This window comes from Zootoca vivipara, chromosome 2 (genome assembly GCF_963506605.1).
Source record: "Zootoca vivipara chromosome 2, rZooViv1.1, whole genome shotgun sequence".
Taxonomy (NCBI): Eukaryota; Metazoa; Chordata; class Lepidosauria; order Squamata; family Lacertidae; genus Zootoca; species Zootoca vivipara.
This window is the reverse complement of record NC_083277.1, coordinates 106,832,421-106,858,025: the sequence shown is the minus strand read 5'-3', so window position 1 is coordinate 106,858,025 and position 25,605 is coordinate 106,832,421. Positions and strand designations below refer to the sequence as shown.

Sequence of the window (25,605 nt, the reverse complement as noted above, 5' to 3'; positions counted from 1 at the left end):
CATTAATTTCAGTGGGACTACCTTGGGTAGGTCTTAGTTGGGTACAACTCTTTAAGACTTTAATCCTGCAACAAATGGATTGTGGTTGTGATAGAATTAGGGAGGGAAAACCCCTCCTGATAGCACTGTTGATATTGGTCTTTTAGCTTCACTTTATGTTTGAATTACAAGGTGGGGAGCACCAAACCCTTCAAGTGTCCCTATTTTCCAGGGACAGTCCCAGATTACAGAAGCCATCCTGGTTTCTGATTTGAGCCTGGAATGTTCCACTTTTCTTTACAATGACCCTATTTTCATCAGAGAAATGTTGGAGGATGTGGAGTTATGTGTGACCCCTGAGCCAAGGAGATAAGTAACTATACAACCTTTAGAAGACATCTGAAGGCAGCCCTGTATAGGGGAGGTTTTTTTAACACTTAATGGTTTATTATGTTTCTATATGTTGGAAACCACCCAAAGTGGCTAGGGCAACTCAGTCAGATTGGTGGGGTATAAATACAACAACAACAACAACAACAACAACAACAACAACAACAACAACAACAACAAATGAGGAAACCCCACTTTCATTGGAGAAATATTGAAGGGTATGTATTATTTCATTTTCTTCCCCATTCTTTACCAACACCCCAGGGTGGAATACAGCAATTTTAACACTGTATAAAGCAGTTTAAAGCAAATTATAATCAAGAGAATAAGTTGAATCCTATATACCGTATGTGTCCATTGTCAAAGATCAGGGTGAAAAGGCACGACGTCCTCAGCATTCAACGAAAATGCATGATGGTGCCAGAGGTCTATCTAATTGGGAAAGTCAGATGGGCGGGAAATAAATAATAGACATCGGCATGATCATCATCATTATTATGGAATAGGGCGCCCCCGTTTTCATCGAAGAAAGGTTGGAGGGTATGTATTATTTCATTTTCTGCCCCATTCTATACCAAGACCCCTGTGTGCATGCACAAGAAAGCTCATACCAATGACAAACTTGTTGTTGTTGTTTAGTCGTTTAGTCGTGTCCGACTCTTCGTGACCCCATGGACCATAGCACGCCAGGCACTCCTGTCTTGCACTGCCTCCCGCAGTTTGGTCAAACTCATGTTCGTAGCTTCGAGAACACTGTCCAACCATCTTGTCCTCTGTCGTCCCCTTCTCCTAGTGCCCTCAATCTTTCCCAACATCAGGGTCTTTTCCAAGGATTCTTCTCTTCTCATGAGGTGGCCAAAGTATTGGAGCCTCAGCTTCACGATCCGTCCTTCCAGGGAGCACTCAGGGCTGATTTCCTTAAGAATGGATAGGTTTGATCTTCTTGCAGTCCATGGGACTCTCAAGAGTCTCCTCCAGCACAATAATTATGACAAACTTAGTTGGTCTCTAAGGTGCTGCTGGAAGGAATTTTTTTATTTTTTTATTTTGTTTCAACAATTTTAAAATACCTTATATAAAACTGTTTAAAGCAAATTATAGTCGAGGGAATAAGCGGAGTCCTATATGTGTGTATGTCCATTGTCAAAGATCAGGGTGGAAAGGCACGACGTCTTCAGCGTACAAGGAAAATGCATGAAGGTGCCAGGCATCTATCTATTGGGAAAGCCAGATGGGCAGGATATAAACAATAAGCATTATTATTATTATGGAACAGGGCGTTCCTATTTTCATCGGAGACATGTTGGAGGGTATAGAGCACCCGTATCTTTTGTGAAAGGCTGCTGTTTTCAAAAGGCAAATGATAGTCAAGAGAAAGTACTGTATAGTCAAAAGCACAGGCAGAAGGGGAGTCAGTGACGCAGAGCGGGGCGGCAGATGATCAGTTCTCTTCCTCCCTGTCTTCGCCCGTCCCTTTCATCAGCATCCCTTGTTCGGCCTCTCTCCCTTGTCACGTGGGCCGGCGGCCGGGCGGCCGTTTCCTAGCAACCCCCCATCAGCAGCTTCCCGCCCGCCGTTCCTCCTCCTCCTCCTCCAGACCCCGCCCCTCTCCCGCTCAGAGAGCTCTTCCGCTTCCGGCGTTCATCCCTTGCCTGGCTGCCTCTGCAGAGGGTCCGGTCCCGTCGAGCTGTCGGTGAGGGACCTCGGGGGGTGGGGGGCCGTGTAGGTGGGGGGCTGAGGGGACTTTGGGTGGGGACCACCAGCGGAGGCATCAGAATTGCTAGGTCTGCTCGCTGCTGCTTCTGCCTGGGGCGGTGAATTTGTAGGAGGGGCAGGTGGCCGCCCCAAATTTATGAAGGGATTTCGCGGCCTCACAGTCGGGAGGGGGGGACGTGTTAGTTACACTTTATATATGTGTGTGAAAAGGAAAAGCCAAGCGATAGGCCTGATTTGCTGGGAAACGAGGGCTGAGTGAGGTGCGCTTTTGTACGTGAAGGTTGGCAGGTTGTGTAACGTTTCGTTTCCTTTTATCATATATGGTGGAAGCTGCCCAGAGTAGCTGGGGCAACCCAGTGGGGTGGGTGGGGGTACAAATAATACTGTGAAATTATTATCATTATTAAGAGTGGAAGGAGGTCCCGCAACTGAGCGAGCAGCCATTGTTTTCATGGAATTGTAGAGTTGAGCCCAAGGTTCGTCTGCTAGTCCAACCCCCTGCAATGCAGGAATATGAAGCATTTGCTGCCTGCCTCCTCAACCCTCAGGCTAACTCGGGTTTTTTTTTTTTTACAATTTCAGATGACTTAATCCAGAGCTGCTGCGTCCTTCTGCTGTCCTACCCTCATGGACTAAGAGTTTGCCAAAGAGGTGCAAGCCTGGCATTAAAAGCCTGGGATTAAAAGACCACCTGTGTTGCACCCTGGGTGTGGGTGGGTGTTAAGGGGTAAATTGATAGTTATTGTGCTTGTATGTGTGTAGAGCAAGAATCAAGGTAGTGATAATCATAACGAGAGAAACAAGGTGCTGTTGCTTATAGCATGGAAGGTGAAAGTGCTTGACTGCTTTTGGAGTTGGCATTTGCTTCTGTGCATTGGCTTAGTGTTGGGTTTCTGCTATAACAAAGGACAGGTGAGCTATAGCAAGAAAGCAGTCACTGTTGTTATGATGGTGTGATGTTGTAAGGGTACATTGATATGAGAAAAACAAGTTGTGGTGAACTATTTAATAGCACGATAAATTTATGTAGCATTTGAACTATGAAAAACTAAGTCTTCTGCTTTGTCAGGTATTTTAGGACAAGTGGATATTTGATTTCAAGACACAGATGTTTAAGCCTTTTTTTAGGGGTGCCACAAATAAAAGGAAAAAGTGAGGCTTTGTGCGGTAAAGCCTAATGCCGTATGGCAAGGTGGTTAATGATGGCAGATTAGGGAAAACTGCTGAAATGAACATGAGCAAATCTATTTTGGGACCTACATGATCAAAACGTGCTCCCTTGGATCTGGTTTAATTTGACACCTAGAGATTGATACTAAATCAATTAAGGATGGAAGGGGTTGAAAGGAACAGCTCCATATTCTCTCCAAGACTGTTTCAAGAATGGAGTCTAGCCTTCTGGACTCTGTGCTCGGTGATGGTTCCAGTACTGATCACCTTGTGGTGCAGCTTTCGGCGATCTCGGAGGCAGGAACTGATGCAGGACATTTTGCGTAAGAGCAAGCACAATTGGCAGGACACAGATCTCTTCAGCCAGCCCACCTATTGCTGCATCTGCTCTCTGCACATCCTTCAGGGAGCTTTCTGCAACTGCTGTGGACTGTGTGTCGATGAAGAATGCCTGAAGACGGCTGACCGGCGTTTCCTCTGCAAGGAAATAATAATGAGGGGTGAAAGCGGCTTCAGGACCTCTATGGTACACCAGTGGTTCCGTGGCAACGTCCCTCTTTGCAGCTACTGTGTCGTGTGCAAACAGCAATGTGGTACCCAGCCCAAGCTGTGTGATTACAGGTAATGCTGGGAGTACAATTTTATTTATTTATTATTAAATTTGTGGCCCAGGTACTCATAAAGTGGTGTACGCCCTTCTCCCCCTTCTGAAATTATCCTTGCAACAACCCTGTGAGGTAGGTTAGGAAGAGAGATGGTGATGGGCCCAAAGGTGAGCTTCATGGCTGAGTGGGGATTTTAACCCTGGTCTCCCAATCCTAGTCAAACACTTAACTACTACACCACAAATGGGTCACAGTTATGAGACACAGTGGTGGCAGAATGCTTTCCTGTGGAGGTGAGTCATCAGAAATGTGCTCTGCATTTTCTCATTGTGTTCACAGGCTACCTCTAGCTTTCCATGAACAAGATGATGAGTACTCTTATCTATGATCTCCATACCCTGCTGAATGAAGCTATGATTTACAGTATTTCCGAAGACTACAAAGAAAGTAGGCCAAGTAGTGAGGTGTTCTTAGTGAAAGCTTTTCAACTTTAGAGCTTCCGTCTCCTGGAGAGCAGTACAATCTGTTCTTACTGGCTTGGGCATTTAATTTAATACTAAAAGTACACAAGAGTCCATTTTAGTAGGTTAAAGAGATAGAATTATATATATTAAAAAATGAAGGGAAGGAAGAAAAGGTGTTCATTCTCTTTAGCTGGCCTAATGAAAGCTTGAAAGGCCCCACACCCCTGGTTGCTTGTGATAAGCAAATACTTTCTTCCCAGGAGTTGTTTTGCTCATTTTAGGTTGCCACATGTGGCACAAATGATTCATATAGGTTTGCATAGCTAGGTTGGCTAGTAACTCTTTTTATGGTCCTTTAGCTTAGTCAGCCAAGCCAGCCTAGTGGGATAAGGATGTCGGATAAATCAAACCAAAATAATTACTTTGTAGAATTCTGTGTGTTGTATGTCATCTATGTGTTGTATGTAAGTACAGCAGGCGTGTTTACAAAGCATCATCAGATCTCTTAGTTTGGATGGCACGGCCAATTGTCAGAGATTATGGGAGTTGTAGCCCGTCACAACCTGAAAGTCCAAGCGTTCCCCATATTTGCTATAGAGAATGTGACAGGCACATGGCAGCTTTTTCCTATGGCTTTTCTTGACAACCCTCCCCTTGGAATCTTTGAAGCCAAAAGTTGGTGGGAAATCCTTTCTTGTCTTCTCACATTTAGTGATGAGTTGAGTGAGAACCAATGTGCCCAAGGGCAGTGTAACTGAAGGTACAATTCTTCTGATGCAACTGAAATGCATCTTTGGATTAGATTGCTGCGTGAAAAATTAACCAGAGGCAGAAATGCTGGGACATAAACCACCCCAACTAGTGTGGAAGCCCAGTCCCTAATCCCAATTGCAAGGGAACAAGCTGGTGATTAATATTCATCTGTGGTGAGCAAATGATTCTCTGCACATGCTCAAAGGCTCTGTTTTGTTTATTCAGTGATGTTGCATAACTGAGCCTTGGTCTTGGAAATAGGCCCCTAGGCAAAACTGTAGCTGAAATTTTAAAGCATTAAGAGCTTTGTGATGAGTCATACATTAATTGGACATTAATACATTCAAGCTCTTGTGCAATAATTTGGCATCTGTGTGCTAAAATCAGAGTGAAGGTTTATGAGTGGAACATTAGGTTCTTAGCCACTGTGTCTTGCTCTATAGAGTACAGTGTACAACTGCTGTTCTAGTTTAGAATTGGATTAACACAGAGAGTCCTAAATATAGTGTCCAGGGCTTTTTCAATCTGCTCTCTGGAGAGTAAGAGTGAGAATCCCACCTCTTGTCCAGTTATCATGCATAGGCCATATGCATCACTCTCAAAGTTATTTCCTAGGGTCTTGATCTTCCTTGAGTAGTGCGCTTTTAGGGTCTGGAATATATAGAACCTACTAGGGCAGTGTTTTGCAAACTTTCTGAAAACATCTCCTCTTTCTGAAGTTTAGCTTTTCTTCCCACCTATCCTAACCCAGCATGAATATCTCTGTAGCAATTAAGTGGGTGAGAATCCTTGCACACAGACAAACGTGCATTTCCCTGCTCTGCATGAAGTTTTCTTAACTGTGGCAAAGAGATGTTTAAAAGATTGTTGTAGCAAAAGTGCTTCACCATTCTTCTCATTTCTTCATTTCCCCCCAGTTTCTTGCCTGCCTCCAGTCCAGGGTGGATTTGATTTAAATCAAATCAAATCGATTCAAATCACGATTCAAATCACTAGTCAGTAAGACTTGATTTAAATCATTATTTTTACAGAAAGACTCATTCTTGCTGGTATAATCTTAATATTTACAACCAGATGAAGATTTCATTTTTGGAATAATAAATTTTCAGAGTAGTTTTTACAGTTATATCAAAAATTACTGATTTGGTTATACTATTAAAAAGGAAAGACATATAATTATGAAATTGTGAGGTTTAATAAGTTAACTGTTTATATTTGGACAACTTTTCTGCTGTACTTTATTGGAAGGAGAAAAATAATCATTAGTAACAATTAAACAATTTATTTAACTTAAACAATAACATAGCATGTGTATCCATGTTTGTTAACTGATGTGGTTAAACAATTTTTTTAAAAAAAGACTTAGTTTTAGTACACATGAAAAACTTAAAACAAATCCTTATTTCTGATAGCCTTTGGACTATAATGTACGGTAACTTAAATAGAAAACTATCTTTAGAAAGAATTTTTCTTCCAAAAGCATTTTATTTTAAAAATCCGATTTAAATATTTAAAAATCCGATTCTTTATTTTTTTAAAAAAAATCATTGATTTGTATACACCCTGCTCCAGTCTCACTCACCCACCCCACCCCCCTCCGAATCAAGCCCAGGTCTTGATTGCATAACAGAACATCTCTGCTCTCGGTGCATATGTTTTAATCTCTGTCTTCTGGTGCAGTTGAGTTCAGCAATCAGGAAGCAGAGAGAAATGCAGGCTGCTAAACTGATGCACTGTGGTTTTCCTGCCCAGGGAAGTGTAAGTGTCAGAGAGAGGTGGGGTGAGAGAGGCAGGTAGTTTGCCATCTGGCAGGGGCTAATTGTTCCAGGCCAATGACATGGCTGAAACAATAGTACGTTAAAATGCAATGCATTTAATGGCCTTTTTTATTTGTGTACCTCAGTGCCTTGGACATAATGTGGTTGGGTTCTTCAGTTGCTTTTTCCTTTCTATTTGTTCAGAAAATATTTTTGGTCACCGTTCCAACTAAGGGCTCTCAAGGTGACATAACAACTTCCCTGTGATGGTGAGGGCTATAAAATTCTTTTCTTTTGAACGGACGCATGCATCTCTTTCTAAATTCTGGCAGCAGATGGTAAGGCCCATAAAGGTGCCCTGTTCACCTGGTGGGTCTTACATCGCTGATCTGGCGCTTGGAGGGAGCAACATAGTTGATTCTAGGAATTGTTTCTTTTGGATTTTTGAGTGCTTTTTTTCACCTTGTGGTTTTTTAGTTACCGGGCCAAACTAAATGTCCTCTTATTAGCTTAGTCTGTTTAGTGTGCATTCAGGACCTCATTCACTCCTATCCTCAATGAATCCCTACTATGTAGTATTTTACAATGTTTAATATTAATAAGTTTGTACCACAGTACGTTGTGTACCTTTTTCAGCAAAAACATCCAAGGCATTAATATGTTTTTCCCCCTTCACAGGGGGACTAGTCTCTTACATTTATGACTAGTCTCTTGCATCCTATTTGTAGATGTGCCTTTATTAACATGGCAACAGCCAGCATTGCTTCCTGGTCATAGTGGCTATCTGCATTGAAATTGTTATTTGTTGGTCCTAGCAGTTCTTTAGGAGATTAAAAACATGGTTTGGCAGCACTGCTGTCAGACCCAGGATCGTGTGCATTTTCCAGGTGTGTCAGGGAGTGAAAGACTTTGGTCAAGTGGAAGTGGTGATCACACCTGTTGTGATGTAGGGGGTATGTAACTAAGCTTTACTCCAAGTAGACCTATTCAAATTAATGACTGCGGCTAAGTTAGAAGGCTGGTCGCCGAAGAATTTATGCTTTTGAATTATGGTGCTGGAGGAGACTCTTGAGAGTCCCATGGAATGCAAGAAGATCAAACCTATCCATTCTGAAGGAAATCAGCCCTGAGTGCTCACTAGAAGGACAGATCCTGAAGCTGAGGCTCCAATACTTTGGCCACCTCATGAGAAGAGAAGACTCCCTGGAAAAGACCCTAATGTTGGGAAAGATTGAGGGCACAAGGAGAAGGGGACGACAGAGGACAAGATGGTTGGACACTGTTCTCGAAGCTACTAACATGAGTCTGACCAAACTGCGGAAGGCAGTGGAAGACAGGAGTGCCTGGCGTGCTCAGGTCCATGGGGTCACGAAGAGTGAGACACGATTAAACAACAACAACAACAACAACAACAGTTAGGACCATTAATTTCAGAGGCTGGAATTCCAGCATTGCACTATTGCAGTGTTCTAGAAACTATGAATATGAGTTTGACCAAACTGCAGGAGGCAGTGCAAGACAGGAGTGCCTGGCGTGCTCTGGTCCATGGGGTCACGAAGAGTCGGACACGACTAAACAACTAAACAACAACAACTATTACAGTTTTTCCATCAGTGCAAGCCTCTCCACCCCAGTACACTGTTCTGGGGTTTTTCCTGAACCCCGCTGTCTACCCAAGCTGATTTGGGGGCAGGGAACAGTGTGAGAAACTGAGATACGAAAGCTAGGAGCTAAATGGCACCTTAAACCTAGGTTATGGACGCAACAATGGAATGTCAAGGCGCGCTTTTTTACTAACAAGAATACAAAGCTGAAAATGAATGAACTGCAGCGGAAATATTATGTTCTACATGGTCTAGTCCAGGGGTCCCCAAACTACGGCCCCCGGGCCGGATGCGGCCCAATCGGCCTCCCAATCCGGCCCGCGACGACCCCCGCCGCCCGCTCTTACGGCACGCGGCGCAGCGGCGATCAGAAAAATCGGCAAAAAATCGCCAAAAATCCTTTTTGCGCATGCGTATGGGCCTCTCCCAACCCAGAAGAGGTCATTTCCGATGCACTTCCGGGTCGGGGGAGGCCCATACGCATGCGCACAAGCGATTTTCGGCGATTTTTCCCCCGCCCGTGTGCGCATGTGCACGGGCGCGCACTCCCCCGCCCTCCGGCCCGCTGCGCACGCACTCCCCTGCCGTCCAGCCCGCCGCGCGGTCGGCACAGCGGGCACCGGCCCACTGCGCGGTAAGTCTGGGGACCCCTGGTCTAGTCCTTCCCCTGTCTAACCACCACATATTCTTAAGAGGGTCCAGTCTTCAGAGAGTAGCTGGAAGTGGGCAGGGAGAAAAAGGTCCTCCTTTCCTTCCACTCTGCAGTTTTAATCCGAAATCTTAGGTGTAGTACTGCGCCCAGAGCTCAGAAACAGTTCGCACTAATCAAATTCCCTGTCACAAAATGCATCTACAACAATTGGAGTTTTGAACATGGGCAGGGAAGCATGGGGAAAGTCTCTCTGCACTCATGGAAGTCCTATTACTGGCTCTTGCTAGTGCAGCTGTTTAGTTGAATCTGGCCCAGTAGGTCTACTCTGAGTAAAGCTTAGTGGAATACCACTCACCATGAGCATCTTTTTAAGGTAGCTATACCAGTATACATTTTGTTAATCCAGTTCAAAGGCACAGAGTTGGCGTGTAGATTTTTTAAAAATAGCTTGACTATTGCTAGAGATTACTATATAAGCCTTTCTTTTTATTCAGCTTATCTGCTTGTTGGTTTTTTGATGTTCATTTTTATAGTTTCATCACATAGTAATAATCATTTTTAAAGAATCCAGTAAAAATAGAATAAAATTGAATCATGCACTGAACTTTCCCTACTTTCCCCTGAACCCCGAGACAAACGCAAAAACGTAGATCTTGCAGTGCTTCCATCAAGTGCTCAGGATTAGACTTCGCCTTGTCTTTAGCGAGAGAGAATTTTGTAACAGGTAGAAAATGCTGTGAGTGCTTTTATATATGTCCTTGCTGGCTGAATCTGGCATGCATCCTTAAGGTGGGGGGGGGGCTCAGAGAGAATAATGCGGAGGTGGGGGAAATGGGTCTCTGGTATATTGGGGCTTTTTGCCCTTGTAACACTTGATTGTTTTCTGCATTTACCAGTATATACATTTTTTTTTACTCATAGGTGGCTTTCGGTTTAAAATAGAAAATAGGGGATGCAAAAATAATAAAAGAGGCAAATTGTCTTGAGTGTTGTAGCAAATGCTATGCAAGCAGAGCTTCACTCACATGATAGGAAATCCCTTACCTCTCCCCATAGGCACCCAAAATTTGCTCTGGACAGTTCATCAACCCTCTGGAGCAGATTTTGAGGGAGGGGATTGCTGGTGAGAGGAGCAGGGAGTTCTGTTGCTCAGTTGAAAGTCTGCAAGTGCTAGTGGAACGGCAGCATTGGATAAAAACCCAGAACATTCAAAAGTTGATCATAAAAACTCCCCGGTCTGGTCTTCTCATTTTCTGTTCTAATCAACAACTTAAATTTAGTGTCTGTATAGACATGGATTCTGACTGGTGTGTAATTGGAATTTATAAGTTTGGGGAATGCAGAGTTAAAAGTAAATTGTCAAATCATCAATTCTAGCACATGGGGGGGGCAACAAAATAATATAATTTGGCATCTGAACAATTGTATTTATAATTTGGTATTGACAATGAGGCTTTTATTGGTTTATTGTAACTAAAAAATCTCTCTCTATATAAGACCGTATAGACATATGGAGTACATTTTTCTAAAAGTTGTGGGAGATGGGTACTTGTTTTATCCTTCAAAATCCATGTAACTACTTGTGAGTTGAGAGAAATAAGGAGGCAGCAGAGATTTTCTAATTTGATGACTGCACCTCGCGAACTGTGGCCCCGCCCACTTTTCTTTTGGAGCCTGTTAAAATTGTCTTTCTCAGCAGCTGCCTGGTAAAAAACAGACAGACAGACAGACAGTCGCTTGAGTTCAGTCAACCTTATTATTTTCTTTTCAGGTGTGTGTGGTGTCAGCAAACCGTGCACGATGAATGTATGCAGAGCGCTTTGAAGTACGGAACGTGTGAGCTAGGAGAATTTCGCAACTTAATTATTCCTCCATATTACTTATTCAACGTCAGCCAGATGCGAAAAGACAAAAGAGTGGACTATGGCAAGGTAAGCCCTGCTCTAGAGCGACATCAGAGGTGGGGAACCTATAGCCCTCCAAAGGATGGTGGAGAACATTGTGCAAGTGGGAATTAAAAGAACAAAAACCCTCCAAACCCCAGGGAGGGTTGTTTGTTCCTCTCTGTATGCTGCTGACTTGCTGGTCATGGTTTGATAGGGGGCAACAAATTACACACACTGGTTTGCGCATAATATAAAGCCAAGGCTTCCAGGTTTGTTTTATTTTGCTAATACAGTGGCAGAGAAGCAGGAGCGGTTGGTATGCTGTTTATTCCAGATAAACCATGCTAACCCAATGCTCGTGGCTCCGTTACATTTGAAGGATTAAGTAATAATCTCACGGAGTTCTTACATGCTGTAGGAGCTGTTGATCCTTTGAAGATGTCACTGGCATAAAGTTTGCATTAAATTTGCATAAAATACAGACACACAAATTAGCTAATGTGGTTTGGCCCTTAAATATTGTTTGGAAGTCGGAAAAAGTAGTGTTTTGTCTAAACTGCAAAGCTGTTTATTTTGTTGTAGCTTTTTTCTGAAATATTATTCTAAGGGGTTCAGTCACTCTTTCATAGTTTCATTTAGTTACCCAACAATGAAATAAAAAGGGAAAGAACCTAGTGCTTTTGATCTGCTTTATCGCACAGATCTGCATGTAAATACATACTTGTTTGTTTCTGTTCTGCAGCTAGCTGCCTCCTGTGGGGAAAACTGGACTCCCCTAATCATTCTGGCTAATACTCGGAGTGGAAACAATATGGGGGAAACATTGCTTGGGCAATTTAAGATGCTACTAAATCCAATTCAGGTAATTGTACTGATTACTAATTCATTGAAATTGTTTTACTGTTGTATCAATCTTATTGCTGGGGGGGGGGGAAGATGATATATTTTAAACACATTATGCTAAGGACCCTCGGGATGTAAATATTCACAGAGCATACACCATCTTCTGACCTGGGTCTTAATTAGGCATGCCATATTTCAAAAGGTAAAAACCAGGGCACCCTTTTTTTTAGGAAGAGCCCAAAATTGTGGAACTTTTTTTTTTATATATGAAAATGCAACAAAAAACCACCCAGATTTTCCGGTTTACTTGCCAAAGATCCAGGACAAACTGTTGCCTTCTGGACAGGGTGGATAAAAATCAATGATTTTTTAAAAAAAATATGCAAAAAATCGGATTTTTTAAAATTTAAATCGGATTTTTTTGATTTAAATCAGATTTTTTTGATTTAAATCAGATTTTTTTTATTTAAATTTGATTTTTTAAAAATAAAATGCTTTTTGAGGAAAATATATTACCATCCAAAGGTGATTCCATCATGAAATAAAGATTAGATTTTTTAATTATGTAGAATAAGGTTGTATGTTTAATTTTGGGGGTAAATAAATTCCATTAATCCATTCACAATGTCATGCTCTTCCAGAGGTTTTTGTAAGATTATTGGGCAGTTTCTCTGCCTGCAAGATATTATCACAGATGCTTGGTGTAGTTTTGCAGTTCTCAAAACCGAATTTGACTCAACAGAGATCACATGCCTCTTCTTCACAGCAAAAATGTTATAACATGAACAGAGTTGAGAAAAAGACCTTAATCCTATTGTTCTACAAACCTATGAATACAGAATCAACCCCTTCAGTGCTAAGTTTCAAGAAGTTCAGTGAATAGAATAGAAACAATATTTTTCTGATTGTTTGGAGTGGACAGTATTTAAGTTTTTCATGTGTAGGCTGGTCTGACAGTCTAAGTTTCTTAATATATATATATATATATATATATATATATATATATATATATAGTGTTTTTGTTTAGCCAAATTACTTAACAAACATGGAAGTTTGTTTAAGCAAATAACATGCTGTAATGTTATTGTTTCAGTTGAATAAATCTATTTAAATTGTCATTATTAAGGTAATGATTATTTTTCTCCTTCCTAAGTACAACAGAAAAGTTGTCCAAATACAGTATGATTGATTAACCTATTAAACTGGGGATAAAAAAACTAATATGAAAAGTTGTTATTCTAAAAATCTTCATCTACCAGCATATTAAAGTTATACTAGCAAGAATTAGTCTTTATGTAGAAAACTATGATTTAAATCAAGCCTTACTGACTAGTGATTTAAATCGTGATTTAAATCGTGATTTAAATCAGTTTGATTTAAATCAAATCCACCCTGCTTCTGGAAATTGGTTCTGTGGACATAGGGTGGTCCTTGGTTGTCATTTGTGGTCAGGGGCAACACAACGACTCCCTCCCCTTAAACGTGTCATGCTGTTTTGTGACCTTCCTTGCCAGTTGTTTTGGAGTTCCTGTGCTTCCCTGCTGATCAGGCTGTGTGCACGGCAGGATTTAATCAAATGTGCTACACGGCAGCAAACGTATCTCCTACAAAAAAAAAAAAGAGCGCAGCACATTGTTGTGTTTACTCTTACAGATTGGACACTGCGCAGTTGTTTCGTGCAAGCCTTTTGCTCTATGGTTACACTGCACTTGGGAAAAGGGCATGGTGAAAGGCCCTTCTTGTTTCTCCATTTTAAGTTGGTCAGGAATGTTAAGTGTGTTTTCAGAGGAGGAGGAATGGGTACTGGTTTTTTTCCCTCTCTGCGTTGTGTATTTTCTTTCTTCGTTGTTTGTTTCAAAGCCGCACTAAAATAACCCACTTGCTTTTGGAAACACTTGCAGCGTTCTCCCTACGTTTTGTGCCTTGAACTCAGCTGGGCAATGGCACAGGATGCTATGACAGGAGCCTTTTGTTCCTTAAGTTTCCTGTTTAACTTTTTTAGTTCTCTTCCTCCCAAATCTCAAATTAGTTTTTAAATCTAGGAGGGAGAGCCAGGCTCTTGAAATTCTCTGTGCAAACAGGCTGTATTGCAAATAGCCTCAAAGCGCAACACACACCTAAACGTATTCAATAATATCTTATCTCGCTTGTAAAGAAAAGGCAGACAATCATTGCTATATTCTCTTTAGGCACAATTAGATTGCAGTGTATCAGTGCATCGTTTTGCTGTTTGCTTTCTTATCATAGTGACAATATTTGACCTGTGAAGTAAAATATTTCTGACTGCCATTTTAGGAATAAGCTCATTTTTAAAAGGTACAAAATTTTTAAAAAATCCTCTATCTTATTTTGTATATGATTTTCAAGTCTTAAAAGGTATACCGCTCTGGTATTTTGTATGTTTGGAGGTTTATAAATCCTTGTCGTTAGACAAATGAATCCTATTTAATTTCCAGGTTTTTGAGCTAACCAAAACCACACCTGCAAAAGCACTGCAACTCTGCACTTGGTTGCCTTGCAATTCTGCTAGAGTACTTGTCTGTGGTGGAGATGGCACCGTGGGCTGGGTCTTGGATGCGATTGATGACATGAAGATCAAGGTATGGTTTTCCCAAAGTGACTTGCCAACCCACTGATTTCTTCGCACTCCCATCTGTGCCATGTTCACCCGACCCAGTACTGCAGGCCAAACGACCCATGTAGTCACTTTACTATATGCTCCCGGAGTAACTTTAATCTGCCTCCTTTTTTTCCTTTTTATCAGGAGTACCATTAAAAACTTTTGTTGGGGGGTGGGGAGGAGGAGGAGAATGTTCTCAGCAAGGTGTAGCCTTGGATTTCTCCAAACCTTTAATGACACAAAGGCCATTTTTTTCAGAGCATAAAATTATAAATGAATTCATTAGAAGTAAGTGAAAAGTGTTTATTCCAGAGAGCATCTATGAAGGTTACCTTTTCATATTTCTAAATAATATTGCCATAGGTCATTGGCTAAGGTGCCATAAGTAGTCAGCCCTCCTCTTTCCCCACCTATATGTTGTGCATGGGCACATTTAATTGTTCCACAATTCTTGCTCTGTGCTTCTAACACACAGTTTCCCAAAATGGCATCCTGTCATTTTTCCTGTTTCATTCTTCATTACTGCAAATTTTGCTACTGCTTAATTTTTTCCAGTAAAGAACTTCCTGCTTTTAAGTGCATTTGGTCGCTGGTGTGGTTTTAGTTCCGCATTTTTTTTTAGGGCATTGTTTTTATTTTGTGACAATTACCCTTTTGGTGACTGGAAAGGATGTTTTGTTGGGCGTTATTGTCGGGTTATCAGTTTCAATGTAACTGATCTCAAAGGTGGTTGCATTTTGAATTGTGTGGCTTTTTATCCAAACTACTTTGGATAAATGAATCCAATAGTTTGGATTTTTATCCAAACTACTTTTGAGACTGTTCTGTTATAAAGCAGTACACAAATGAAATCAATAATACTTCACTTGTTTTCCCCACCTCAAAGACTATCATAGCTTTGGAAGCAGGTTGCAGACACCCCAAGGAACCCTGTTTTTCCATTTGAGAATCCCTGTTTCTTACAAGCAGCTGATTTCAGGCTCCCATCCTTCTGGTCTGGTCTCTCTCTATTTGTTAGTATCTAAAATATATATGTAAAGGTAGAGAAGAGGAAAGTTACATACCCTTTCCTTTGATTAGTATATAATTTTGTCATCTGCTCTCTTTAGCCTTCCAGCTGTAACATTTAATAGTAATTTTTGAACCAGATTTCCAGTTAATGGTGTTTTTAGGCAGTCCTTTGTATTATGGGATTAAATTTGAGGAGTTGCCAACCATGTAGAATCAAGAGCCTTAATGTTGAATCAATACTTCTGTTTAGCAGGGCCAAGAGCGCTACATCCCACAGGTTGCGATCTTACCCTTGGGAACGGGGAATGATCTGTCGAATACACTGGGCTGGGGGGCTGGGTACGCCGGAGAGGTCCCCGTGGAGCAGATTCTGCGCAACGTGATGGATGCTGATGGAATCAAGCTGGATAGGTGAGCTTCCAAGCAAGCCATCTCTAAGGTCTTTGGTTGTTCCCCACCCCCCACCCTCTAACCTCTCTTAAATATCACTATAGGAGAACTGATACGTTGAGTTCTGACACCTGTCCTCCGTTCTGTGCATTGCTACGGCTCTGTTTCAGTGCCTGCCTGAATTATATCTGGTTCTAAATGTTTTAGTGGTGTGAGTAATTGTGGTTATTTTAATTTAACCAAAAAAGATTAAACCCAGGGGTGAGTGGGGAGGGTGGTCCAATTAAAAGGGGGAAAGGGTTAGTGGTCACATAGGAAGCAACTGCACATGGAAGCAAAGCCCACAGCGATTAGAGATCAGGGAGCCCTTCAATAAGCTGCTTTGCGGAAACTGAATGTCTCATTTTTAATCCAAATGTGGGCAAGTACAAGCGTAACATTTCCAGTTTATAAAACTGCAGCAGGATTTTAATGGGTTTAGGTACTGGGGGGCCCATGGCATATGCTATCTCTATTCATTTCTTTATGTAAAATTTGTTCTCTTGTACACTCTTTCAAGGGGACACGGGTGACGCTGTGGGTTAAACCACTGAGCCTAGGGCTTGCCGATCAGAAGGTTGGCGGTTCGAATCCCCGCGATGGGGTGAGCTCCCGTTGCTCGGTCCCAGCTCCTGCCAACCTATCAGTTCGAAAGCACATCAAAGTGCAAGTAGATAAATAGGTACCGCTACAGCGGGAAGGTAAACGGCATTTCCATGTGCTGCTCTGGTTCGCCAGAAGCGGCTTTGTCATGCTGGCCACATGACCTGGAAGCTGTACGCCAGCTCCCTTGGCCAATAACGCGAGATGAGCGCCGCAACCCCAGAGTCGGTCACGACTGGACCTAATGGTCAGGGGTCCCTTTACCTTTTACACTCTTTCAAGACTTTGGGATGTTAGGTGGTCTCTAAATGGAATCACAGAATTGAAGAGTTGGAAAGGGACCCCAAGGATCAATCATTCAGTCTAGCCCCCTGCAATGCAGGAGTCTTGCCCAATTTGAGGCTCAAAAGCCACCACCCTGAGATTAAGAGTCTCATGCTCTAACCAACCGAAACATCCAGGGGTCATTTTGTGTTTGGCAAAATGCACCTTCCATTCACAGGAAACGCCACCATGCCCATTTGCTCCATGGTAAGCACCATGCATACAGTGGGCCTTCTTTACAAATAAAAGTGCACCTCAGCCTTCATACACACACATGTAGATTTATAACATAACTAAATTAACTTGTACACACAACAGGACCCTCAAGATGACCTATACTCAATAGAGGTTTTTTATATATAAAAAAACCCACAGTATGTAGTAAGGCAGAACCCATGTTTCTTTGTGGCTGTTACAGTCTAGAATAGGGTTGCCATATTTCAAGAAGTAAAAATCCAGGTGCACCAAATTGTTTGAGGTTTTTTTGGAAAATCACCCAAAGTAGGACCATGGTTCAAGAGGTTTGCACTAGTGATGGCAAATGGTCGTTCTCATGTAGATAGCTGAGCACAGTTAGTTCCAGGAGAGGGGGGAAAGCTGCAAAATAATGATGATGTCCCTCATACTGCGTATACCGTATATTCCAGCGTATAAGACGACTGGGCATATAAGACGACCCCCAACTTTTCCAGTTAAAATATAGAGTGTGGCATATACTCACCGTATAAGAAATACGACCTGGCATATAAGACGACCCCCCGACTTTTGAGAAGATTTTCCTGGGTTAAAAAGTAGTCTTATACGCAGGAATATACAGTAAATGTGGGGTTTCCTTGCCCTTTGAGGGATTGATGCGGCAATGTTGTCCATTTCTATAAAGTCCTAAATAGAAATCTTTTGTGAATAAGGGTTGTGCTCCAGGATACCTTGTTTCCGGCGAAGAAAGGCTAGGCTAACCCCACCCATATGCAGGCACGATGAACACAGTTACAGCACAGTCCTAAACGTGTCTTGAAATCAGTAGGACTTGCTTCAAATTAAGTCAGGTTAGGATTGCAGCCTTGGTCCTGAAGCCTTATCTTGAAGGACTTGCTCAGCAACTGTCATGATTCCTAAAAGCATAATGTTCAAAAGGGGCTGGTCCCCCCCCTAATGCCAGTTTCAACGTGTAAGACAAGTAGAGCCAAGTTGCCATCTCTGCCACGTTGCACGTTCCTTTATTAGGCGTTTTGACATGCCGACTGAGGTTTGTTTTGTGGGATGTGAAACACATAGCAGTCAAGTACAACATTCCTAGAGTGGACATGCTAGGGGATGCTTTGTACCAGCCAGGAGAAAACTTCCTGTTTCCTCCTGAGCTGTGACAAACTTCCTCTGCATGTAAGTCTGCCTTCAGGGATCCAACTGTGAACTGAATGACTGCGAGTAAACTACTTTAATATTGACTTTAATAAGACTGTTGTGTCTGCTCTTTTTATGAGGGAGTAGAAGGGATCTTGCCAGGAATCTTCTATTGAGAGGCTCAGACGAGCCTAAAACAAGCAAACCGCTGTGCGTTTAAAGGGGAATGTTACTCTGCTAAGATACAGAACTTGCTAACGGAAGTTAGGAAGGATATCATTAAACAGTATATCCTCTCCTGCATCCCAGAACATTTCCACATGTTTGAGAATTTGACTTTGGAATGCAAACAAAAATGTACAATCTGCGCCTTTCCCCCCCTTCTGTAGGTGGAAGGTCCAGGTAACAAATAAAGGATACTACAACTTAAGGAAGCTTAAGGTACGATTTGGAAATGTGTGTATGTATTTAATCGCTCTAAGCCTGGGGAGGACAAAAATGCTGCTTGGTCACCTTCTGGCGCTGAAACATCTTTAAAAAAATACATATATTATTATTGAAACAAATTTAACAAGACAGTTATCAATCAATATACCCAATTACATTCCCCCTTTTATTCCCTCCCACCCCTCCCTCTCCCACCCTCCAAGGACTTCCCTCAGCTCCTCTCTCTGGTTTGTTTATACATATTATTCCCGGCATGTTGTAAAATTGTACATATCATTACCTTATCTATCATCTGTTCTACTAAATAAATTTGTGGATTTTTATTCAAAGCCTGTCAAGGAGTCCAAATCTTGACACTGAAGCATCTTGGTCCTATGGGTTGCTGGGATTTTTGGAAAGAATAGAGGCCTAGTTAAATTGTGGATCCAGTAAGCTGCTGCTTAATCAATCGGTTCCTCAGGAGCTCTGGGTTCAGCTTAGTTATACCCTCCAGGGGTGGGACTGCATTGGGCTGCGTGAAGGGAGACTTCTGTTCCATATACTACCACCCTCCAGTGAGTGGATCAGGGGTTCAGACAGCTGCCTAAATCACCTTGTACAGTGGTACCTTGGTTGTCAAATGGCTTGGCTCCCGAACAAATCGGCTCCCGAACGCCGCAAACCCAGGAGTGAGTGTTCCTGTTTGCGGACGTTCTTCGGAAGCCGAACATCCGACGCAGCTTCCGCGGCTTCCGATGGAGTGCCGGAAGCTCCTGCAGCCAATTGGAAGCTGCGCCTTGGTTTTCAAATGGTTCCGGGAGTCGAACCGACTCCCAGAACAGATTTAAGTTCAACAGCCAAGGTACCACTGTATAAATTTTTCTATAGACATAGAAAACTTTTTTAAATGAATTGAAATTAATCTGTTAAAGCAACTGTTTTATGAGTGGGATCTACTTTTCAGGAAGATCAGGCTGCACAACACAAAAGGAGCCAAGTGTTAAAACTGTCAACGCTGCTCCCTCTCCTTGCAGGTCTTCACAATGAACAACTACTTTTCTACAGGTCCAGATGCCCTCATGGCTTTAAACTTTCACGCACATCGTGAGAAGTCTCCCTCCCTCTTTTCCAATAGGATTATTAACAAGGTACGTTGGGTAAAACCAAAGCTTGTTTTAATACTTACCTTTTCAGAACCCTAACATTTAATTTTAAAAAAAAAATCTCCAAAAGAAGTTGTGGTAGCAAAGTAAAAGCTCTCCTGTGTGCAGGCTTGCTTTTTCACAACAGTCATTCTTTCTTTGCAGGCTGTATATTTTTTCTATGGGACCAAAGATTGCTTAGTACAGGAGTGTAAGGATTTGAACAAAAAGATTGAGGTAAGATGGTTGTTTCCCCCTCTTCGTACTTAATTCATTTTGTAGTAGAGCTGGGCAGAGAAACCATTTCAGAGAATACATCCAAAATGCCCTTTGAGAGCAAAAATGATTGACCCTCTGTGCAGATGGGAATCGGAGGTTTGTGGTGGGCCTCGGTCAATAATGGGATTATTTGGCTTGGCCTCACTCCCCATAGTCTTCTCACTTTTACTGAGCAAAAAAAAAAAGGAGGTTGCCTTGAAACTCTCAGAACTCCTCTGTGTAAAATGGCATCATGCCTTACTTAGAGTCCCTTCCTGACATACCCAAAAGTCTAGCTTTGAATTTGCTCTTGCCAATGTCTTCTTTTCTTCTTGTTTGGCGATCACTCATAGCCGAGTAAGATTGTCTTCCATAAACACAGTTTTAACAGTGAGTCCGTAAGTGACTGTGAACGCCAATTCTGGATCCACGCGTCCTTCCACAGTGGGGACATAGGTTTCCGGGTGGGAGTTGATCACAGTGAGGGTTTCAAATGAGAAGATTCCAAGAGCTCCGGCCAGGTAAAGGAATAATTTTTAGAAAGTTTTAAGTTGAGAATAATAAGACAAATTCCGGTAGCAATCCAGTTTTTAGAAATCCAGGACAAGGCCCTGTTTCGGTTTATTCTTAATCAGCTGGAATGACAAAGAGTCTTACATTAAAAATGTGTCTTAGCGTATTATATAATACTCCAGTTGGAGCGCTCGCAGGCCAGTGTTTCCCAGTTGTCGGTGTTTATACTACATTTTTTAAGATTTGCCTTGAGAGAGTCTTTGAACCTCTTTTGTTGACCACCAGCATTACACTTTCCACTTTTAAGTTCAGAATAGAGTAGTTGCTTTGGAATACGATAATCAGGCATCCGCACAACATGACCAGTCCAACGAAGTTGATGTTGAAGAATCATCTGGTGATCTTTGCTTCTTCTAGTACACTGGCATTAGTTTGCCTGTCTTCCCAAGTGATGTGTTTCGGTTTCGGAGACACACCGTTCATGGAATCTTCCGAGGAGTTGGAGATGGCATCTCTCTCTTGCCAATGTAACTTGCTAACAATCTGTTGTATCTCTTTTTAAAGCTAGAGTTGGATGGAGAGAGAATTGATTTGCCCAGCTTGGAAGGCATCATAGTTCTTAATATTGCCTACTGGGGAGGCGGCTGTAGACTGTGGGAAGGAATGGGCGATGAGCTTTATCCTCCAGCAAGGTAAGATTATATACTCTTTTGGACATGATCTGTGTACATTTGGTAAAAGTTTTGGGGCCCATGCATCCAGGGGTTTGTTCACTGCGTGGGGACTTGTAGAATTGAAGCAGCAGAAACATTTTGAAGTAATATGGCTGAAGCGTTCTTCTATGATGAGTTGTGTTTACAGTTGTGCTTAGAATGGTAAGAAGCTCCCCATTTCTCTCTCTTAGGCATGATGATGGGCTGCTGGAAGTTGTTGGAGTCAACGGCTCTTTTCACTGCGCTCAGATTCAAGTGAAGCTCGCAAATCCCATTCGGCTGGGACAGGCCCACACTGTGAGGGTAGGTGATAATTTTGGGGTATGCCTCCAGGGCAACTTTCCATGCTCTTGGTTCAGCCCTCTGGCACTGAGCCTGGAACTTGTGGATTCCGAAGTCACTTCTGTCTGTTGTGTGGACAGACTGACCAAAGCAGAGGAGGACCTCCAGAAGGATGCTCTGTGATTGCGTTGTATCTTAAAATAAGTGCTAGACATGTGCTTTTGACTGGTGGTTTAGTTAACTCTTGGCTAACTAGCCTGGTGCTTTTTCCCCCCCTGGAGCAGGCAGTCAGCTTGCAGTGAGTTGGTGCCACTTAATTTTATTGAGGCATTGGTAGCGTTACAACCCAAATAGTGGCTTCAGAGCAACACCTTCAGTTTCAAGTGACATTCTAGGAAACTCACAAACCATATGTGTGGAAATGCTCTGTCCATAATCCACAGTCTTGGGGGTTGATTTGAAAAAGGGTGGTTGCTTACTTGTTCATTAAATTATTTTTAGACACACACACACCGTTTCATCTGGAGAAGATGGGGCAGGTTGCAATTCAACTTAAAAACATAAAATAGATGATCCAAAATATCTTTTACTCATGGATTTCTAAGCCTGCCCTGTCTCGGAGTGGGGACCACTAATGGCCCTTAACAAATGTGGTGGGTTTTGCTGTTGTGAAAGAAGCTCAAGTACTATAGCATGAAAGAGAGAAAAGGGAAGGAAGGAAACAGGAATCCCCTTTCATTATATGTATGTAACCCTGCTGGTTTGAGCCAAGGAAGTCTCCTTTTTCCACCAGTCTAAACAGTCTTGAGTTGAACAGCTAGTTGCCTCCTTCCTCCCCTCAAGCCCCCCCTTTTTTTAAATGATTCTTTATTATTTAAAATTACAATTTAACAAACAAACACAAAAATAAACAATCGCAATGTGAATAAACCATAGCGAATATACATTTCTCCTGTTACTTTAACTTTACTTGAATACTTCCCGTCCTTCTCATTGACTGATTCAGTAAGAGGTTTATCAACGCAAAAGGTATCAAGAGAATGGGTTATATACAAAAGTTACTTAAAATTATACTTTCCAAACAACTCTTTGCTAGCAGAAATAGAATGATGTTTGCAAAAGATAAGCTTGATAAGAACAAAAAATAGAAGGTAAGAAAAGACAATACAAAAGTATAAACCTGTGGAACAAAGGAAGCAAAACATTGTATAATGAGAAGGATTCAAGCCTCCTTTTTTAACTTCTCTTTTCCCATTAAATCCCAGTGAAGCTTAGTTTTGCCCCTTCAACTTTCTCTTGCCATTTAATAAATGCCATGGGCTGATCTGCTACAGACATTAAGCATCCTGCACTAGTTCAGTCGCCTGGCCTGGCATGGCTTTCAGGTTTTGCCGTCTCTGCAGTGGTTTGACTTTGCTTCTTTTTTCTTTACATACCTTCCCGATTCCAGTTAATCTTGAAGAATTCAAAGATGCCAATGCAGGTGGACGGAGAGCCCTGGGCCCAAGGCCCTTGCACTGTCACCATTACGCACAAGACGCACGCACTGATGCTCTATCACTCAGGGGAACAGACAGACGATGACGACGTGTCCAGCATATCCGAACAGGAACTTGCCAAGGATCAGACAGATGAAGATACCTAGGTCTGGGCCAAGTTTTTGGCATGCTAAAAATGGCAACTCCAGCTTGGCTTTGGCCGAAAAGCTTAGCACTAGATATTCCGTCTCCAGTAAACCTCTTAACGTCCATGCCATCTCTGTATTTACAACTGGCACAGGAGTAACTAAGCCATGCTTTTAGTGAGATAGAGATAGAGATATATATAAAAGCTGAACCAGGCTTAAATTCAGCAAGCACTTTTACTCTGGTTTATAGCATCAAGCTGAAGCGGATGGGGGGGGGAACTTTCATGGTTACTTTACACTGACTGCTCTGCAGACTGAATGCCTTCATCTATAGGCTCTCAGAGTTTGTGTATAGTCCTGTGGACTAGCTGCTGGTGTCTGTCTTAACAATGAATTATTCTTTTCCCCCTTAGGAAAGATTTCCAACTCCATGTGTATGTGTGGTAGTACTTTTAAGAAACTGTTTAGCAATGCACGTTAGTCACTTGGGTAGTATAATTACAAGTTTTAGGAACACTAGCTTGTATAGCTTAAATTAAGAGTGCCCCCATGCTCATTTTGAGCAAAGGAAAAATACGTCTAGAAATCAGGCAAGTTTCAATATTGGTGATATAGTTTAATAGTCTTGGGCTGGAGCAGACTATGTAAATTGACAGACCAAATATTATCCATTGAAGTCAAGGTGGTTGTGTGTTTGTTTTTGTGTTAAACCTTTTTTCACTGGACTGATTTTGACAGTCAACTAGTTGTATTCTTAAGCTATTTGTAGCGTTCGCAGTGTGCTTGAAGGTCCATTTGTATGTCTTCTGTTGCACAGGACAGTTCCCAGATATGCATTTAACAAGTAAGTTGTGTTATTGAGAGAAATACACACTAGTGATAGCCAGGACCTCATGGTCGGGCTATCATTGCTGTAGGACTTCTTTGTCAGCACTAGTCTCTCGATAACCATGTCCAAGAATCTGTTCTGTGGGGAACATCACTGCTCAAAGAAGATGAAGGGGGCCTTCAGTCACCACCTGTACCTCGTTGAAAATTGTTATGAATTCTTGTGTATCTTCTTAGCTGATAAGAACAGCAAAGAGGTATATGAAAAGTCATTATCTGTGTCCTCAAAGCACTTGACCAAGAAACAGATTCTGAGCTGCTAGAGACCTAACCATTCAATTTCTGTTCTTATTTATTTGAATGATTCCTATTTAAGTCCTATGCTCTGATTTTGAGTGTCCTAGTGTTTACATGGGCATCTCCGTAAGTGGGTTCCAGAAAGAATCTGCTGAATATGCTTTACCGTTTCCTACTGAAGAATGTATTGTTAGTTCAGCACCTTGGAGAGGTAGCAACGCACTTTCACCTTTATTCTTCTGTTATCTGGACTACTTCATTCTGCCAGGACTGCAAGGACATTCCTGCTTTGAGTTGCTTCCTGTGCCATCGTATTATTCATCTAGCTATCAAGGGGACAATCTGAGCAGCTCACTGAGTTGGGCTCACTAGGATGGAATTGTAACACTCCCTCGGTCTGGCTAATGCATTCTCAGACCCAGGGATCTTCCAGGTGGCGTGGGCAACTCAACTATACGATGCAGTTATAAGCAGACATCTCCAGTTTGTAAAATCTTACCTTTGTCACGCTCTCTCATGTTTCCATGCATAATCCCTGTGCTCCTCATTACATCAAAACAACAGTGAGAGGTGCAAGGGCATGCCTACTGCAAATAGAGAATTTCTTAGGCTGTTGGGTGCGTGAGCTGGTTCTAGTGTGCTCACGTGCTGCAGTTTGATTTACATATCTGTTCCTGTAAATCAGCTAGGGAGCACACCCTTGAGAGGAAATATCAGCTCTCTCTCTTTTTAATTACTTAAACTACTGAATCTTAAACAAAATTCAACAGACTTGGCAACTCCCTCAAACAGTGCAGTTGATCAGTTATCCAAAAGGGGGTGCTCAGCTACTGAGTTACAGCTCTAACAAGCTGCAGTTCCCCACTCAAGTAGTTTAAATTATGACTAGATCTGTAAGAATCTGTTGTTGTTTAACACTTTCTGATCTGAGCTGCTGCTGCTGCTGCTGCTGCTGCTGCTGCTGCTGCTGCTGCTGCTGCTGCTGCTGCTGCTGCTGCTGCTGACCACCCAGGGTGCCTGGGACAACCCAGTCAGATGGGCAGGTACAAATAATAAAATTATTATAACCTGGAATGAACACCATGGCAGTTATTGCATTGTAGATGTGGCAAGCTCTGTAGAATGCCTATATCACACAGACGTTCCATTTGATTCAGGTGATCTATTTGCCCTGGCAGCTTTTCGCACCACTGTGGTGCAGTGACCACTTGGATGTGTGGTGTCTGGAGGGCATCTTGAGTGGATAAGCCCTTGGCTGCTGCTCTCAAATTGTTATGCGCAAACCCTCTACTAAGTGACTAGAGATGAGGCAGAAACAGCTACCAAGGAGATTGCCACCCCTTGCTTCTGTCATAACATTGGGAGTACATAT

General features: G+C 42.2%; 1 protein-coding gene across 1 annotated transcript; it reads left to right on the top strand.

Annotated features, from left to right (window-relative positions):
* Nucleotides 1–1,994: 1,994 nt before the first annotated feature.
* On the top strand, nucleotides 1,995–25,605 carry DGKE (diacylglycerol kinase epsilon). The gene is made up of 12 exons (XM_035103837.2): nucleotides 1,995–2,062; nucleotides 2,668–3,876; nucleotides 10,862–11,021; nucleotides 11,719–11,838; nucleotides 14,276–14,419; nucleotides 15,704–15,861; nucleotides 18,537–18,588; nucleotides 19,608–19,721; nucleotides 19,881–19,952; nucleotides 21,051–21,178; nucleotides 21,391–21,502; nucleotides 22,932–25,605. The coding sequence occupies exons 2-12, from the start codon at nucleotides 3,416–3,418 to the stop codon at nucleotides 23,124–23,126; spliced, it is 1,716 nt and encodes a 571-aa protein (XP_034959728.2). The 5' UTR covers nucleotides 1,995–2,062; nucleotides 2,668–3,415; the 3' UTR covers nucleotides 23,127–25,605.